This window comes from Pan paniscus, chromosome 4, assembly GCF_029289425.2.
Source record: "Pan paniscus chromosome 4, NHGRI_mPanPan1-v2.0_pri, whole genome shotgun sequence".
Lineage (NCBI taxonomy): Eukaryota > Metazoa > Chordata > Mammalia > Primates > Hominidae > Pan > Pan paniscus.
In genome coordinates this window covers 85,070,007-85,087,483 of record NC_073253.2, presented here as the reverse complement: position 1 = coordinate 85,087,483, position 17,477 = coordinate 85,070,007, and the positions used below count along the sequence as shown (strand labels likewise).

General features: G+C 33.3%; 1 protein-coding gene across 5 annotated transcripts in view; it reads left to right on the top strand.

Annotated features, from left to right (window-relative positions):
- LOC130541532 (uncharacterized) overlaps positions 1–17,477 on the top strand; it is a 134,373-nt gene that overhangs the window by 99,903 nt on the left and 16,993 nt on the right. Inside the window, exons 2-3 of one of the 5 annotated variants that reach the window (XM_057302312.2) lie at positions 13,995–14,095; positions 15,276–15,357. The exons of 1 other annotated variant lie outside the window; for it this stretch is intronic. In XM_057302312.2, coding sequence (XP_057158295.1) covers positions 13,995–14,095; positions 15,276–15,357 — 183 coding nt within the window. Of the gene's footprint in view, positions 1–1,141; positions 4,451–13,994; positions 14,096–15,275; positions 15,358–17,477 lie in introns of those variants that run through there. 3 more of the 5 variants (XR_008955593.1, XR_008955592.1, XM_057302317.2) reach the window with 3 other exon arrangements.

The following is a 17,477-nucleotide window of genomic DNA, read 5'->3' as shown; positions in this document are numbered from 1 at the left end:
TCTCCCAAGCAACAGAGCCAATAAGATATCTATCTATCTGTCTATCTATGGAGGCAGAGGAGGGGAGAGAGAGAGAGAGAGAGAGGGAGGGAGAAGAGAGAGAGAAAGGGAGGGGAGAGACAGAGACAAATTTTGATAAATTCATTCACACAATTGTGAGAACTCACAAGTATGAAATCTGTAAGATAGGCCCGTAGGCTGGAAATTCAAGTAAGAGTTGATGTTTCAGTCTCTAACTAAAAGAGTTCCTTCTCCAGGAAACGTCTGTGCTTGCTCTTATGGCATCAGATGAATGAATAAAATCTACCCACATTATTGCAAGTCATTTTCTTAAAGTCAACTAATTGTAAATGTTAATCACATCTAAAAATACGTTCACAGCAACATGTAGTTGACTAGTATTTGACCAAACAACTGGGCACCATAGTATAGCCAAATTGGCAGAGAAAATTAATCCTCACCATTATGCATAAAAATATAAAATATTTCAATGATGCTTTACAATTTTGCAGAGAGAGAGAACATTATTTTCTGATAGGAATGAAAAATGAGAGTAGACCACATTAATACTGACGTAAGCCATGATAGTAATCTTTGAGTGATTCTTTGGTACTCTCTAGTTTGATTTTCTGGTACGTTTACCCCTGTGATGTATAGAAATAGAAGATATTAATATCTGTTGTATAATTGAGTTTCTTCTTTTTGGCAAGTACTGAATTCAAATTTTTTTCTCCCAGCAATTTTGTTTCCATTTGGTCTAAATTACCAAAAAAGGCCTAGTCTCTTTTTTTAGATTCTTTCTTCTTGACTTTCAACATCTTTTCCAGTACAGTATAATATATTGGCAAATGCTCAAGAAGAAAATGGACTAATTCTCCTGCTCATATCTTTGTACCTTTGTTTTCTTTGTGACCTTGGCCCCCAATATTTTTTTTTACCTTGGTAGTCACAAATACCAAAACTGCGTTTTCTCATTCCAGTGAAGATTAATGAAATCTCTCCTGACTTCTTGACTTCTGGATATCTCAGCTTTCTCACTCTGTATGAAGAAGAGTGAAATCCTAAGAGGAGAATAAAAACAGTGTTGAAACAGAGTATTGAGAATATTGACTCATTCTTACTATGTTCCTTTCTATCTTAGGTACTGGATCATAATGACTTCATTGCCACAGGAGCATTCTAAGGGGCTTATTCTTCAGTGACATTATTGTTTTCATTGTTCTCATTATTTTGTCTAGCTATTCTACCCATTCTGGATAGGACTTTTGGCTTATCAAGATTACTTCATCATAGCAGAAATTGAAAATCTGTGTGAGTTTTTTGCCACTCCAATCAAAGTCAGAGACTACTTCAAGAAGAAGCAAATGGTAAATAGTTCCAATTGAAGCTGAAATGCTAACAAGCTGACTAAAGAATATCGATTAAAAAGTGTCACGGAGGTCATGGTCTTTAACAAAAACTGATAATGAATGCAGAATGCTGTGGGCCAAAGCCATGTTAAAGCATGTTATTGAATATTAAGCATTAACTCTGATAATGTTTGGAATGTATTATGCATTCCAGTGACTAAATGAAAGCACGTGCAGAGAATGAAGGTGGCTATTGTGGGCATAAGTACATAAGTAGTTTCTTTGCCTTCCTCCTCTTCAGTAATTTCCCCCTAGGGCTTGATGAGTGATTAAATCTAATAATTGAGTTTGGAGGAGAAAATAAACATGAGCTAACCAATACACAATGCATTGCAGCTGACTATAGTAATTGTAAAGCTACATTGACTCTACATGCAGCCTGATTTTGGATAACTGAAAATGTAAAGTGATATGGGTCTTTGAATCAATAAAGTAAAGTTTTATAGATCACTTTCCTCAGTGTGAGCTGAATCAGGAATTAAGGTCTTATTTAGTCTTCTATTCTGCTTACTCTTTGGTCTTCTCAATCTGTTCAGAATTGAATAAAGACAAGTGCTGCTATTTATTTCTCCTCCTTCAAATCTCAATAACTAGATTGGGGTTATATTCTGTCAACTCAGAATAGCTAAAAAGAATACGGCATCATTTTAGGCTGAGGGCCAAAAAGCACTGAGAGCCAATAAAATCAGATTTGGCTGTAGAAGTTTCTTATGTCTTAGAGTAAGTGAAAAAAAACTTTTTTTAAAAAAGCATAGCATATCCAGTATTCCCATTGGTATAACTGTCCCTTGATCTAAATGTTGCTACATTCATTTTTGAGATACAGTGAACTATGCTAAATTAACTTGGTTAGGAGTTATAGAAGGAAAGTAGTAGGCTGTATATTGCTTAAGACTTTGTTCACAAAGCATGAAAACTATATGAAATTCTAAAACATGACAATCTAAAATACTCACATAGGTTACAGACAATTGTTATTTTGTGATTCAGAGTTACGAAATTTAGCAAAACCATTAGTGTATAAATCCCAGAATTCAAGCAGCCTAACATGTTTTGGGCATGGCACATATTTTACAGACAGTGTTTTATCATTTTGCCCAAGAAACCACTTGCAGCTATCACATTACTCCAGGACCTGCTCTCCTTTTGAAAGAATTCACATTTAGCCGACTTTACCCTGACACCATATTTTTTCTACCACAGGGATACATTGCTCAGATTCTATGAATGCTTTCTATAAATTTTCCCTATAATAGCAATATTGTCTAAATAACAACAAATGCCAAAAGCACTTTGTAGCTCAGGTTCAGTGTTGTTTGGCTAGGTTCCTCAGGCTGTTGACACCACTCTACTGTAATCTATTCAGCCAGAATGATCTTTTTGAATTTACAGTCCATCAAGGGACATGAATCATGCTAAACTCCGGCATATGCCACATTTCTAAATGTGCTAGTCCTTGATCTTTTCATGACTCTAAAGCAGTCAGCACTTAACCAGCATGGTGGTTTTGCCTAAATCTTTCTCTCTGAAAATATTGATTTAGTTTGAATATCTTTCAAGCTCTCTTTTCTCTCTCATTCATCATCTTCTTCGAGTCTCTACCCACATAGTATATAGAAAGATGTCTTCAGTTATAAAAATGGCACAGAATTAAAAAGAAATAATAAATAATAAGGCAAATTATCTAAATATGTGTTTGTTCATTATATATTCAATAATTTTGGTGCCTTATATAATTACTTGCATATAGTAATTGTTTGCTAAATATTTATAGAATAAATTATTAAACATTCCATCCTTAATAAAATAGAACAGTGTTTTGCCTATTGGTCATAAGAATATGTGGGAAGGAGATCAACAAATTGCTAGATGATGAAGGCAAGAAAGGAAAAATACATTATAATGTGTATTTTCTCTAAAATTTACACATTAGAAAATATACTTTAAACTCTATATTTTTGCATCCGGACTTTGGTTTCTGTTCTGTATTTCCATGCATTTAAGCACTGATTTTGAGAAGTTTATGGAATAAATTTGAAAACTTGTTTCTTATCTTAACCACAATTTTTTCCTTGATTTTTACATATCATTTATATTTGAAATATGATTTATGTTTATGAAATATCCATGACAGCAACAAGTTATCTTTGCTAAGTAAGTTAATTGGGTTAACTGTAAATTCACAGAAAAAAACACACTATAAATATGAATGTTTTTTGAAAAATTGTTTTCAATTCTCACTATACTAAAATGTAAACCTCACATTTTTTAATGGACATTCTCGCAGAAAAAGTAGGAGTAGCAGGATATTCATTTGACATCAGCTTTTAATTAATGCGAAAGAACATTAGACCCTGAAGCACCAATAAAATTATCCTGATAAAAGACGAGAAGGTGATCAGATGATTTACTATATATGATCTCGGGAGGAAGAGTTTGATGAATCAAGAGCTTTTTTTTTTGTTTAACCTACTTTGAGTTTCCCCTAGAGTTGTGTTAGTACCTCTGATGAAAATTAGAAAAATTGAAGAATTAAACTAAATCTAAAAATCCAGCACAAAAATTTAGCAGTTCAGGAGAGACTCAAATATGCATAGGTCCAAAGATCATTAACTCTGAAACAGAATTTTTAAAAAATTTTTCATTTGGCATGGATAGCACTTCCGTTTCACCTTCTGGGATAACGGTGACCAACAAAGGATGCTTTGCCTCTTAGTACTGAGTGTTTTGTCTTCCATCAGAGATCAAATTTTGTTCCACTCTTTGAATTAATTAAGAAAAAGTATTGCTAGTGTATAATTCACAAGGCACTATTGATTCCTAGGTAAGAGTATTTTGTTGCTCTAAAACCAATAATTGTTCATTATTTCAGTTTTTTTTTATTTAAGGAATTTTACTTGCATTGGGTCTGTGAATGCTTGTCACCAGATCTGTTGCTTGGACACCTAGTTTGCTTCTGATCCCTTGCATCAGTAATAACTCAGGCTTTCTAAGCCAATGGGTAACTAAATTGAATTTGTTTTTGTCTCTGAATAAATAAGTATAGTATTTTATACTTTCTCCTCATTTATTGCTGTTTTATTCTTGCTTTCAATGTATGCTAATGTAATTATGTTTTTCAAAATCTTAAATTTTCTCCTCAAATATAACAAATGGGTCTGTGAAACTACATAGTGCTGGGAAACTAAATATAATGAATGAATTAAATGTCATAAAGATAATCATTAGATGCAGTTTCATGAAAAAAGTAACTTCAATTCCAAAATATTTTTGCTATTAAACTCATTACTGGATTTGAATCTAATACATGATATAAAATACTCTGTTGAGTGGCATCCTTGGCTGAACAGTAATGCATATTTAATTTTCAAATACAGAAGAATACATTCTAAAAAGATTATTCTAATTTTCACATCTACATGCAGTGCATGAGAATGTTTTTTAATGCTAGTCTATTATTAAATGTTCTCAATAAATTGACTTTTATAAATCAAAACAAAAGCAGTATAACAATATATTAATTTGAATATGGGTAATCATCAGTGACTAACAATATTTTTGGACTCCTGTCTTTATCTTCTGTCATTACTTGTTCATATACTATTTTTATTAATTTGTAGAAATTATTTTTACTTCAGGAATGCCCATCTCTTATTATAATTATTTGAGACATTTTCTCTCAATCTCATATTTGTACATACTTATAATGTCTTCAAATATACACAAACACATAAAAATGTATATTGTAAAATCTGTCCATTTTTGTTTTCACATCTGGATTGTTTTATCGATTCAAACTTTTTTCCAAACAACTCACTGTAAATATACTTGTATGTATTCTCAATTGCATCTTTAAATATCCTCAAGAAATATCTTCAGGATAATTTCTCCCTTGTTACTCTTTTTTTTTCAGTGTTTCCCAGGAAATTCTTGAAACTGCACATAAGTAATGCATACAATTTGGGGAGTTTGGACATATGTATACATTTGCATTACTGTCACCATATTCTAGATGGTAAACTTGTTCAATACTGAGTGTATTCTTGTGCTCCTTTGCTTTATGTTTGCATGTGTGTGTGTGTGTGTGTGTGTGCCTGTGTGTTAAAAGTTTTTAACATGAGATGTATCTTCTTAAATCCTACAATACTTAACTAGAAGTGCTACCATCAGAGTGAACAGGCAACCTACAGAATGGGAGAAAATTTTGGCAATCTACCCATCTGACAAAGGGCTAATATCAAGAATCTACAAAGAACTTAAACCAATTTACAAGAAAAACCCCACCAAAAAGTGGACAAAGGATATGAACAGACACTTCTCAAAAGAAGACATTTATGCAGCCAACAGACACATGAAAAAATGCTCATCATCACTGGCCATCAGAGAAATGCAAATCAAAACCACAATGAGATACCATCTCACACCAGTTAGAATGGCGCTCATTAAAAAGTCAGGAAACAACAAGTGCTGGAGAGGATGTGGAGAAATAGGAACACTTTTACACTGTTGGTGGGACTGTAAACTAGTTCAACCATTGTGGAAGACAGTGTGGCAATTCCTCAAGGATCTAAAACTAGAAATACCATTTGACCCAGCCATCTCATTACTTATTTATATACCCAAAGGATTATAAATCATGCTGCTCTAAAGACACATGCACACATGTTTATTGTGGCACTATTCACAATATCAAAGACTTGGAACCAACCCAAATGTCCATCAATGATAGACTGGATTAAGAGAATGTGGCACATATACACCATGGAATACTATGCAGCCATGAAAAAGGATGAGTTCATGTCCTTTGAAGGGACATGGATGAAGCTGGAAACCAACATCTGAGCAAACTATCACAAGGACAGAAAACCAAACACCGCATGTTCTCACTCATAGGTGGGAATTGAACAATGAGAACATCTGGACACAGGGTGGGGAACATCACACACCAGGGCCTGATGTGGAGTGGGAGTGGGGGAAGGGGGGAGGGATAGCATTAGGAGAAATACCTAATGTAAATGATGAGTTAATGGGTGCAGCACACCAACATGGCAGATGTATACATATGTAACAAACCTACACGTTGTGCACATGAACCCTAGAATTTAGAGTATAATAAGAATATTTTAAAAATAGGTAAAGGACATAATGGACATTTCTCAAAAGAAAACACACAAGTGGCCAAAGAACATATAAAAATGTTCCACATCAGTAATCATCAGAGAAATGCAAGTCAAAATCAGAATGAGATGCCATCTCACGCCAGTAAGAATGGTTGTTATTAAAAGTTACAAAACAACAGATACTGATGAGGCTGCAGAGGAAAAGGGGAACAATTATGCACTTTTGGTGGGAATGTAAGTTAGTTAAACTACTGTAGAAAGCAGTTTGGATATTTCTCAAAGACCTTAAAACAGAGCTACCATTCAATCCAGTAATCCCATTATTGGGCATCTACCGTATGCCCCAAGGATAACAGATCATTCTACCAAAAGATACATGCACTCATGTGTTCATCACCACACTATTAAAAATAGCTTAGGATTGTGATGTCATATCTGCTGAACAAAACACACATCTCCTTCTTTCTCCATTCTCAAGTAACTACCATTCAATTGCCAACTTCTATACATTTGACAATTTTATATGCTTCATATAAGAAGAATAATGCAGGATTTGTCCATCTGTGACTGGATTATTTCATGTAACGTAACATCTGCTAAGTCCCTCTATGTTGTTGCAAAGAGCACCATTTCTTTTATTTTTAAGGCTGAATAATATTCCATTTTATATGTATACCAAATTTTCTTTCACCTTTTGATATGCATTTGGGACATTTCCATATCTTGAATATTATTGAGAATAATGCTTCACTGAACATAGGAGTGCAGATATCACTTTGAGATTCTAATTTCAATTTTTTATATATACGCCCAAAAATATGATTGCTAGATCATATGGTAGTTCTATTTTTAATTTCTTTTGTGGAACTTCCATGCTATTTTCCATACCAGCTGCACTATTTTACATTTTCAACAACAGTGGAAAATGGTTTTGATTTCTCCACGACGTAGCCAATACATATTAATTTTTGATGTTTTAATAATAGCTAACCTAATAGTTGTGAGATGATAACTCATTGTCATCTTGCTTTATATTTCCCTGATGATTAGTGATGTTGATCTTTCTATATATATAGATATAGATATAGATATAGATATAGATATAGATATACCTGTTGACCATTTGTATATCTTCTTTAGAGACATGTCTAGTTAAGTCCTTTGCCCATTTTTTTAAGTTTGTTTATTTATTTATTTTTATTTATTTATTTGCTGTTGAGTTGTAGGAGTCTCAAATATTGCGGAAATCAACTCTTATCGAATATATGGTTGCAAATATTTGCCCCGTTCTATTCAGTAAAATAATTTTTTAAAAATTCTAATTATTAATATATTTTATTAGTTTGTAATTTCAAGAGTTGGTGGCTTTACTATGTTAACTTCTAATCAAGAATATGTTCATCTCAGGCCATGTGCAGTGGCTCCCAGCACTTTGGGAGGCAGGAGCTGGTGGATTGCTTGAGCCCAGGAGTTCAAGACCAGCCTGGTCAACGTGACGAAACTCCAAATCTACGAAAAATATAAAAATTAGCTAGGCGTGGTGGCACGTGACTATAGTCTCAGCTACTCTGGAAGCCAAGGTGGGAGGATCACTTGAGCCAGGGTGGTCAAGGCTGCAGTGAGCCTTGATGGCACCACTGCACTTCAGCCTGGGTGACAGAGTGAGATCTTGCCTCAAAGAGAAAAGAAAAAAAGAAAAAAAAGTGTTAATCTCTGTGAGACACAAAGGTCTAGATTTGACAATTGGTAAGAAATTCAGGGACTTCTGAGATACTTTCCACTTGTTTTACTACCAAGCTAGTAAATAAGCAATCATGTGTTTCTCCAAGACGTCCATTCTTGCCTAGTATGTCATAAAGTTGCGTCTCAAAGTTGGGTAGCCTTAGAAGACCCTGTAAAGTGAGGACACAACCGATCCAAAGGATCCCAGACCAATGCCCCTACTGTTTTTATGGGGCTTCAAGCTAGAAGAAGAGCAAGATGAAGGTGAAGATCATGATTTATGCATGCTTTATTTAGGATTTCTGAATCAATAGTAATAAAAGTAAAATCTTGGGAGGCCGAGGCAGGCGGATGATGAAGTCAGGAGATCGAGATCATCCTGGCTAACGTGGTGACACCCCATCTCTACTAAAAATACAAAAAATTAACCGGGCGTGGTGGCGGGCACCTGTAGTCCCAGCTACTCAGGAGGCTGAGGCAGGAGAATGATGTGAACCCGGGAGGCGGAACTTGCAGTGAGCCGAGATCGCGCCACTGCACTCCAGCCTGGGCAACAGAGCAAGACTCCGTCTCAAAAAAAATAAATAAAGTAAAATAAAATAAAATTCAAATCTGCATCATGTTTCTAGTTTAATTTATTATTTGGGGGTATCCTCAGACAATTTTCTCTATAATTTTGAATAGTCTCTTTTTTTTTTTTTTTTTTAGTTTAACAGAAATCTTTTTAAAATTTAAGTCTGTAGAATTTTATTACATTCTAGGAACATTTTGGATGAAGTTTAATAATTTATTGGTTTCTCTTCGTCATTAATTTCTTTCCTTTACTTCAGTATATATTGATGTGTCTTGTATGTCAGAAATAATAGTAAACAGAAAAATGTGACACTTAGACAAAAAAAAGCAGTGACGTTAACACATAAACACAATAGGAAATTGTAGTAAGTATTATAAGTCTGGCGTCCCCAGCCCCCAGGCCACAGACCTGTACCTGTCCATAGCCTGTTAGGAACTGGCCACACAGCAGGAGGTGAGCGGCCGGTGAGCAAGTGAAGTTTTATCCATATTTACAGCTGCTCCCCATCGTTCACATTATCACCTGAGCTTCACCTCCTGTCGGATCAGCAGAGGCATGAGATTCTCATAGGAGCGGGAACCCTATTATGAACTGCACATATGAGGGATATAGGTTGTGCACTCCTTATAAGAATTTAATTCCTGATGATCTGAGGTGAAATAGTTTCATCCTGAAATCATCACCCCCAATCCTCTCAGCAGTGGAGAAATTGTCCTCCAAGAAACCTGTCACTGGTGCCAAAAAGGCTGGGGACCATTGCTATAAGTAATCATATCCAAGGATCTTTTGTTGCAGACAGTTATTGATTTTTTTTACTTTGTTTAATGGTTAATTTATCAACTGTAAATACATTTATTCTAAAAAATGAAGAGTCTACACATATGATGAATCACTTTTTTGACTTTTATAGCAATAGTTTTCTTAAGTAATTTCACATTTTCTTGTACTAATTTTACAGTTTAACAAATCATTTTGTCATATACTCCTACATGCTTCAAATGACATACAATACAATAATTACTGAATGAGTATAGAATATTATTTTTACTCCTACACTACTTAAAGTTATTGTATCATATATTTTATTTCCTTGTTATCTTCATACTTTTTTCACACTTTTCAAAGAGTGAATAATAATTGCAGAGCTAGAAATTAAAAAAAAAAAAACCCCAGTCTGGTTTGTCAATCAACTGATTTCCAGGTCAAACATGAGTCCTCATTGTATCTTCTAAGTTCTCTCAATAATCTCCATTACAACATTGATGTAGGCCACTCTTTTATAGAGCTCATTTCCTACTTCAAAAGAACATTCAAACCTCATGCATGTCTTTTTAACTTGAAGCTTTTTCTATCTATCCCCATGTTGTCCAAGTTTAATTTTCTTAATTTCACACATTGCTTTAATTTCCAGAAATATAATGCTTTCCTATGTGCGTCATATATTACATTTTGGTAGATGATCCAAAGCTTATGTCACCTTGGAAAGCAGAGTTGGTGAGAGCAAAGGTTGGTATTCTCTCTGACAGTCGGTCAAGTTGCTATCTTCCATCAGATTTGGGAAGTACTTTTTAACCTGACTACCTTGTTGAGAAATGGAGCTGATAAGCCTTTCTTTTTTTCCTAATATTCTTTTTTTTTTTTTTTTTTCAGGATGCTTTGGCTTATTCTCAGTTCCCTTTGTTTAGGCTTCTTTATTTTTTACTTGGAAAACTGTTCCCAAAATTTAGATTTTATTCAGACAAATGCTTAACATTGTGAGATAATCGGAACCACATATAAACTTGTAGCACCTAATACAGGCTGGGTATTTTATTTATATGTATATATATTTATATTTATATATAATATATATTATATATATAAATATATATATATATGCCAGACATAGTGGTGAACGTCTGTAATCCCAGCTACTCAGGAGGCTGAGGCAGGAGAATCGCTTGAACCCAGGAGGCAGAGGTTACAGTGAGCCAAGATTGCACCACCACTGCATTCCAGCCTGGGCGACAGAGTGAGACTCCATTTCAAAAAAGCAAATGAACAAACATCTAATACAATTATTTATTTTTAAATAAAGACAAATTAATAAAGATGTATACTACTAATAATAATGTCACCCGTCTTAATTTTTTATGAATTTTTCATTTATAGTTTTTCCATGTGAGCATACTGGTGGGATTTGACTGTGTCAATATATTCTAAATATTTCTATTTTTTATTCCATTATGTTGTCCATTATCACTGCCTAGTCAATGGCTTTCCTATTAACATTATTAGCCCCTTTAACATTTAGGTACACCTCTCCTATTCTTGAAAGCATCTTTGCTTTCTGGAGCAAGGTGTTCCAGTAACATCTTTATATCTGCTTGGGTACAATATATATGTTTGTGAAAGACTGCATTACTGCATTCTGCAAAATCACCGCAAACGATTCCAGGGCTTATGAGGAAAATGACATTGGCCAAAACCTGCGCAGGCATGTAAACAGAGCACTAACAAAAATAATAACTGCTGTCTTAGAAAATAACTTGGCAGACCATGCAAGCAGCTCAGGTTTGCCTGAAGGTTGCCTAAGGAAATATTAAACTTATGCAAAAACAATTGAGGTGAAAGTCTGGCTTGTGCAAGGCACTGAATCAATGCAGAAAGAAAACGGAGCTCAGGACACCAGAGCAAGTAAAATCTGCTCTCAGCCTAGAACTTTGTATGGGTGTGGTTCTGGTTCTCCAGAGTGAGTATATCGCACACAGTGACTCATTGTCAATTTCTCTAAAGTAGAGTTGAAAAGACTACTGTGTATGAAGCACCCAAGCAAAATGCTTACTACATTTTTTTTCCTTTTTTTTCTTGTTGAGGGTTTAATTTTTCTCACACTATTTTGGCTCCTCAGAAAAATCAGATATGAAAACAGATACAGATATAAAACACAAATTTTATTTTATAATTTTCCCTCATTCATAATGGTAATAAGCAACATTGGTTATTAGAAGTGTCTTATAACAGAAAAAAAAAAGTCTGCAAACATCCTGAAATCAGCTACTCTGAAATAGTTTATGTACTTACTTTTCAATTTGGAAAGAGCATTAAATATAAAAACTGAGAGCTTATATTTAATTTTTTAAAGGCTAGGAGCTTATAAAAATGGTTTGAAAGACCACATTTTAAAATGCTGCCATTAACATTTTGCAAAGCGCAAAGGTTCTTGTTTTTTGGTTTTTACTTTACAGTTTACAGTGATAATTCCAATTCTTGTATTTCCAAATGCATAATAAAATTTTTTTAAAAAAACTAGTTAATTTTCTCTATATCATGCTTATTTAGTTTTTATTTCTTCTTTAAATTGCTATTATATACTTTTCTCTTTCATAACTGTCAACGTTCTTATTAACCAAGACAAAATATCTCTAAGATAGAGAATAAGATAACAGATAATTGTGATAGGCTTTTCTAATAATAGATTACCCTAAATTCGTAGCACAAACCCTGTGTATCCTGATTCATTTCGTTTTTAGTACAGCCATATACTGCATAATGATGTTTTAGTTAACAATAGACCCATATACAACAGTGGTTCTGTAAGAATACGATGAAGCTGAAAAGTTTCTGTCTCCTGGGGACATCATAGCAATGGCAATCTGGTAGGGCAGCACATTACCCATGTGCTTGAATCTTGGTAATACTGCTAGAAATGAATGTGTTCCCCTGGGGAGATTCGTGTGTGTATGTATGCATACGTATATGTGTGAATGTTCTATTTTTTAAATAAAGCTAGCTACATTTAGAAATAAATGATAATGTAAAATAGAAATTTAAGCTTTTTATGTATTACAACCATCGATTTTGGCAAATGTATGCTAAGATCCTTCAGAGATCTGACACATTTTCCCCCTTAACAAGAGATTTAACATCCACATGTCAAAATCTCATTAACTTTGTCACTATGACCACGGATACATCCTCAATAGAGAAACTTTTCTAGAATTTTCCCCTTTGATTAACACCTTTTATTTTTCTCATTTGATTACATTCATTAAATTGAATAATGGACTCCAGGAATCCCTTTTTGGCATAAAGTAATTTGACCCTTTTATGAGTGACAGTACCAATATTTGTTAGATGTTAAATTTAATTTCTCAAATATAATTTCCTTTGATTGATACTGGATTTATAAAATGTTAAAATCTCTCCTTACAATTTATAGGTTTAAAAATTTCATGCATTTTTAATTGTTCAAATTCTTCAAATACAGTAAAATATTCAAATAAATGCTTTTAAATCCATGAATAAAATTAATTGAATAATCGTGTCTTTCTGTAATACTGCAGGCTTATAGTCTTTTAAAAGACTATTGATACTGGATTCTTGATAACATTGCAATCAATAACTATTTTTCACTGTCCAAAATCAGTACTGATATAGATAATATGAACTCAAAAGGTCCAAAGTATATGTGATATTGCCATTTGTGTGGGAAGCATTATAGTATATTGGCTTGGAATTGAAAATAACTAGTTTTAATCCAGGTTTGTCACTTACTATATCTTTGAGTATGGAAAAGTAAATTATTCATCTACAACAGTGGTAGTCGAAATAACACTCACAAGTTGCTTCATCTATAAAACGGCAATAATTATAAGAATACTAACTTAAAGGGTTATTGGAAAAATACATGTACATAATAAACATGCAATGCCTGATAGGTACCTTGTGCTTTATCTATTGTTACTATATCGAAAAGAATGGGCAAGACAAGAATGGGCAAGACAAGAATGATTAGAATTCAGCATAAAATGATAGAACGAACATTTTTTCATCTTTTTCTTTAAATCATATTTAAAACCTGAAAATAAAGTTTAGAAAAACACTGCAGGATTATCTATCATGAGATTGAAAGAAAAATGTCTTATGCTATCTTGATAATAAACTTGAAATAGTTCAATCAACTGGAGATTTTTTAGCTATCTAATGGTTTATTATGCAATAAATCCATTCTGACTGCTCTATAGGAATTTGTGTGAGGGTAGTATAACTTAAAATCAGATAGTCTACCAATATAGATGGCTGTTAAACTTTGTCTTGACATTTTCTAAGAAAATACGTAGATGTTTTTACATTATTGGAAATTCAATTCAGAATTCATTCACACATCTCACGTCTCACACATTTCAGAAAATCAGATATTTGTATTGATGAAAAAAAAAAGTTGTTCTTGGCCAAAAACATCAATCAGCCTCATCTCCAGAGTGATCCTCCAAACTCAGGGAGAATTGGTAAGTGTTTTTGACTTTCATGATAGATCTGAAAATTGTCACCTAAATTTTTTAAAAAGCAACACATGACCAGTGTTGCCAATCTCTTGTATTTAAGCTTGAATTGACTCGGTACAGTTCTTTTTCCAAGTCTATATAAAAATGGCCTCAGGGGATATCATTTAATTGTGTGGTATGTTCATTGTACTGTTCATTCCATCTTTTCTGTTATTTGCTATCATTATAAATCAACTACCATGTAAACCCATTTGATCAAATGATGTGCATTAATAAATTTTACTTCAAAATGGTTCTATTTAAAACATCACGTTTTCTATGAAATTATCATTGAAGATATTACCTATAATGTTGTTCAATGTTTTCTTAAGATTTCTTTTTTTTTTTTCAGAGCAGTTTTAGGTTCACAGCAAAATTGGGAGCATGGTACAGGAATTTCCCATGTAGCCTGTGACCTCACACATGTTGTATAGCTTGCTCTGGTGAGGGACTATGAACATCCCTCACCAGAAGGCATATTTGTTGCAATTGATGAACATATATTGACACATCATCATCATCCAACGGCTGTAATTTACATTAGGGTTCACTCTCAATGTTGTACATCCTAGGGGTTTGGACACATGCATAATGTAATATTCATTTGCAATATCACATATATATAATTATAGTAACATATAGAGTTTACACAATGTCCTTAAACTATTTACTTTGCCTTTTCATCCCTCTCACCTCTACGTCATCTGTTGGCAACCAATTCTCTTCTGCTGTCTTCACAGTTTTGTCTTTTCCAGAATGTTATGTAGTTGGAATCCTGTAATATATAAAGGATTTAGATTGACTTATTTCACTTAGCAATGTGCATTTAAGTTCCTTTCCTGTATTTTCACATCTTAATAACTCAGTTCTTTTTACTGTTGAATAATATTCCATTGTCTGGATTTACTGCGGTTTATTTATCCATTCACCCACTGAAGTACATTTGGATTTCTTCCAAGTTTTGTTAATTATGAACAAAACTGCCATAAACATCTGTGTGCAGGTTTGTGTGGAAGTTTTCAACTCCTTTAGGTAAATGCCAAGGAGTACAATTGGTGGATCATATGGTAAGGATATGTTTAGTCTTGTAAGAAATTGCCAAACTGCCTTCTTAAGTAACTGTCCCATTTTGTATTCCCACCAGCAGTGAATGACAGTTCCTGTTTCTCAACATCATTGTCAGCATTTGGTGCTGTCAGTGTTCTAGATTTTGACCATTGTAATAGGTGGGTAGTGGTATCTTGTTATCTTGTTGTTTTAACTGGCCTTTCCTTTATGACATACGATATGGAGCATCTTTTCCTATGCTAATTTGCCATGCATGTGTCTTCTTTGATGAAGTGTCTGTTAAGGTTATTGAGCTATTTTTTCAATCAGACTTTCTCTTATTATCGGGGTTTAAGGGTACTTTGTAAATTCTACACAACTCCCCTTAATCAGATTTATCTTTTGCAAACATTTTCTCCCAGTCTGTGGCATTCCTCTTCATTCTCTTGACTTTGTTTTCTGCAGAGCAGAAGTTTTCAATGGCTGGCTTAATGATTGATTTCTTTCTGGGATCATGGCTTTGGTGGTCTTCCTAAAACGTTATTTCCATACTGATGATCATGTAGATTTTCTCCTTTGTTACCTCTTAGTTTTATAGTTTTACGTTTTACATTTGATCCTATGATTCATGTTGGGTTAATTTTTGTGGAGGGTGTAAGATCTGTGTCTAGACTCACTTTTTTTGCATGTCTAGTTATTCTGGTACCTCTTGCTGAAAAGACTATCTTTGCTACATTATACTGCATTGCTTTTTGTTCCAAAATCAGTCGACTATATTTATGCAGGTCTATTTGTTGGTTATCTATTCTGTTCCATTGGTCTATTTGTCTCTTTTTGCCAATACCAGACTGTCATGATTACTGTACCTTTATAGTAAGCCTTAGAGATGGGTATAGACAGTCCTTCAATTTATTCTTATCAATCAATATTGCTTTGGCTATTCTGTGTTTTTTGCCGCTCCATATAAACTTTAGAATTAGCTTGCTAGTGTCCACAACATACATTACTGGAATGTGATTGGAATTTTATTGAATCTATAGACCAAATTGGGAAGAAATGACATATTGCCAATATTGAGTCTTCTGATTTATCAGCATGGGATGTTTCCATTTATTTGGTCCTTTTCTGTTTAACTCATCAGAATTTTATAGTTTTTTTGTATAAAGCTTGTACATATTTTGTTCAATTTATACCTAAAGTATTCCATTTTGGGGGAAGTTAATATAAAAGTAATGTTATTTCTGTTTTTTTAATTTCAAATTTAACTGTTCATGGCTGGTCTATAAAAAATAAACTGACATTTGTACATTAGACTTGTAATCAGCAACCTTGCTATAATTGTTTGCTAGTTCCAGAAGTTATTTGTTGTAGTTGTTGATTCCTTTAGGTTTTTTACATGGATAGTCTTGCCATCTTTAAACAAAAATAGGCTTATTTCTTTTTTCTCAATACTTATACATTTTGTTTCCTTTCTTATTGCATTAGCTAGAACTTTCAGTATGATATTGAAAAGCTGTGGTGAGAAGAAGACATCCTTGCCTTTCTCTGAATCTTAGTAGGGGAGCTTCAAGTTTCTCAACATTAAGAATAAAGTTAGCTATAGGGATTTTGTAAATATTCTATTTCTGGCTAAGGAAGTTCTCTATTCCCAGTTTATTGAGAATTATCACAATTGGGTGTTGTATTTTATGAAATGCTTTTTCTGCATATAGTGATATGATCATAATGTTTTTGCAAAAACCTATGAAGTGAGTGTTTTTTAAAATGCTACAAATTTCCTCTGGAGAAACTAGTGTATTTTGAAGTATCTATAAAAGTTGGAAGCCATATTATATCTTACATTTGGCCATGTTTGACAGGTCAGTTAAAGATCATGATTAATCACAACAGGAATATTAGCAGGGATAATTTTAAAGTTTGCTCTTGTTACAGTTTATTTTTTTCTTCTCATAATTTTGCAGGTTTCTATACATTTCTTTTGAAAAACTGTGAGAATCAAAAACAGAAAAATGGGTCTTTAAGATAATCTGGTGATTTTACATTTTCCTAAATGTATATTTAATTTTTTCTATTTTTAATATGCTGTATCACTAATAATTATGTTAAAAGGTATAGTAATTTATAACTTTATGATCTATTTCAAAAAATCAGTTATTAGACAAGGAGGGTAATAAAAACTTTCAAAAGACAGTATTTTCCAATATCATTGCTAGACAAGATTATTCAATTATCTTTCATTTTAAAATTTCTATTTGATTTTTTCTCTTTATGTCAACAGCAGTCATAACTCTGAGAACCT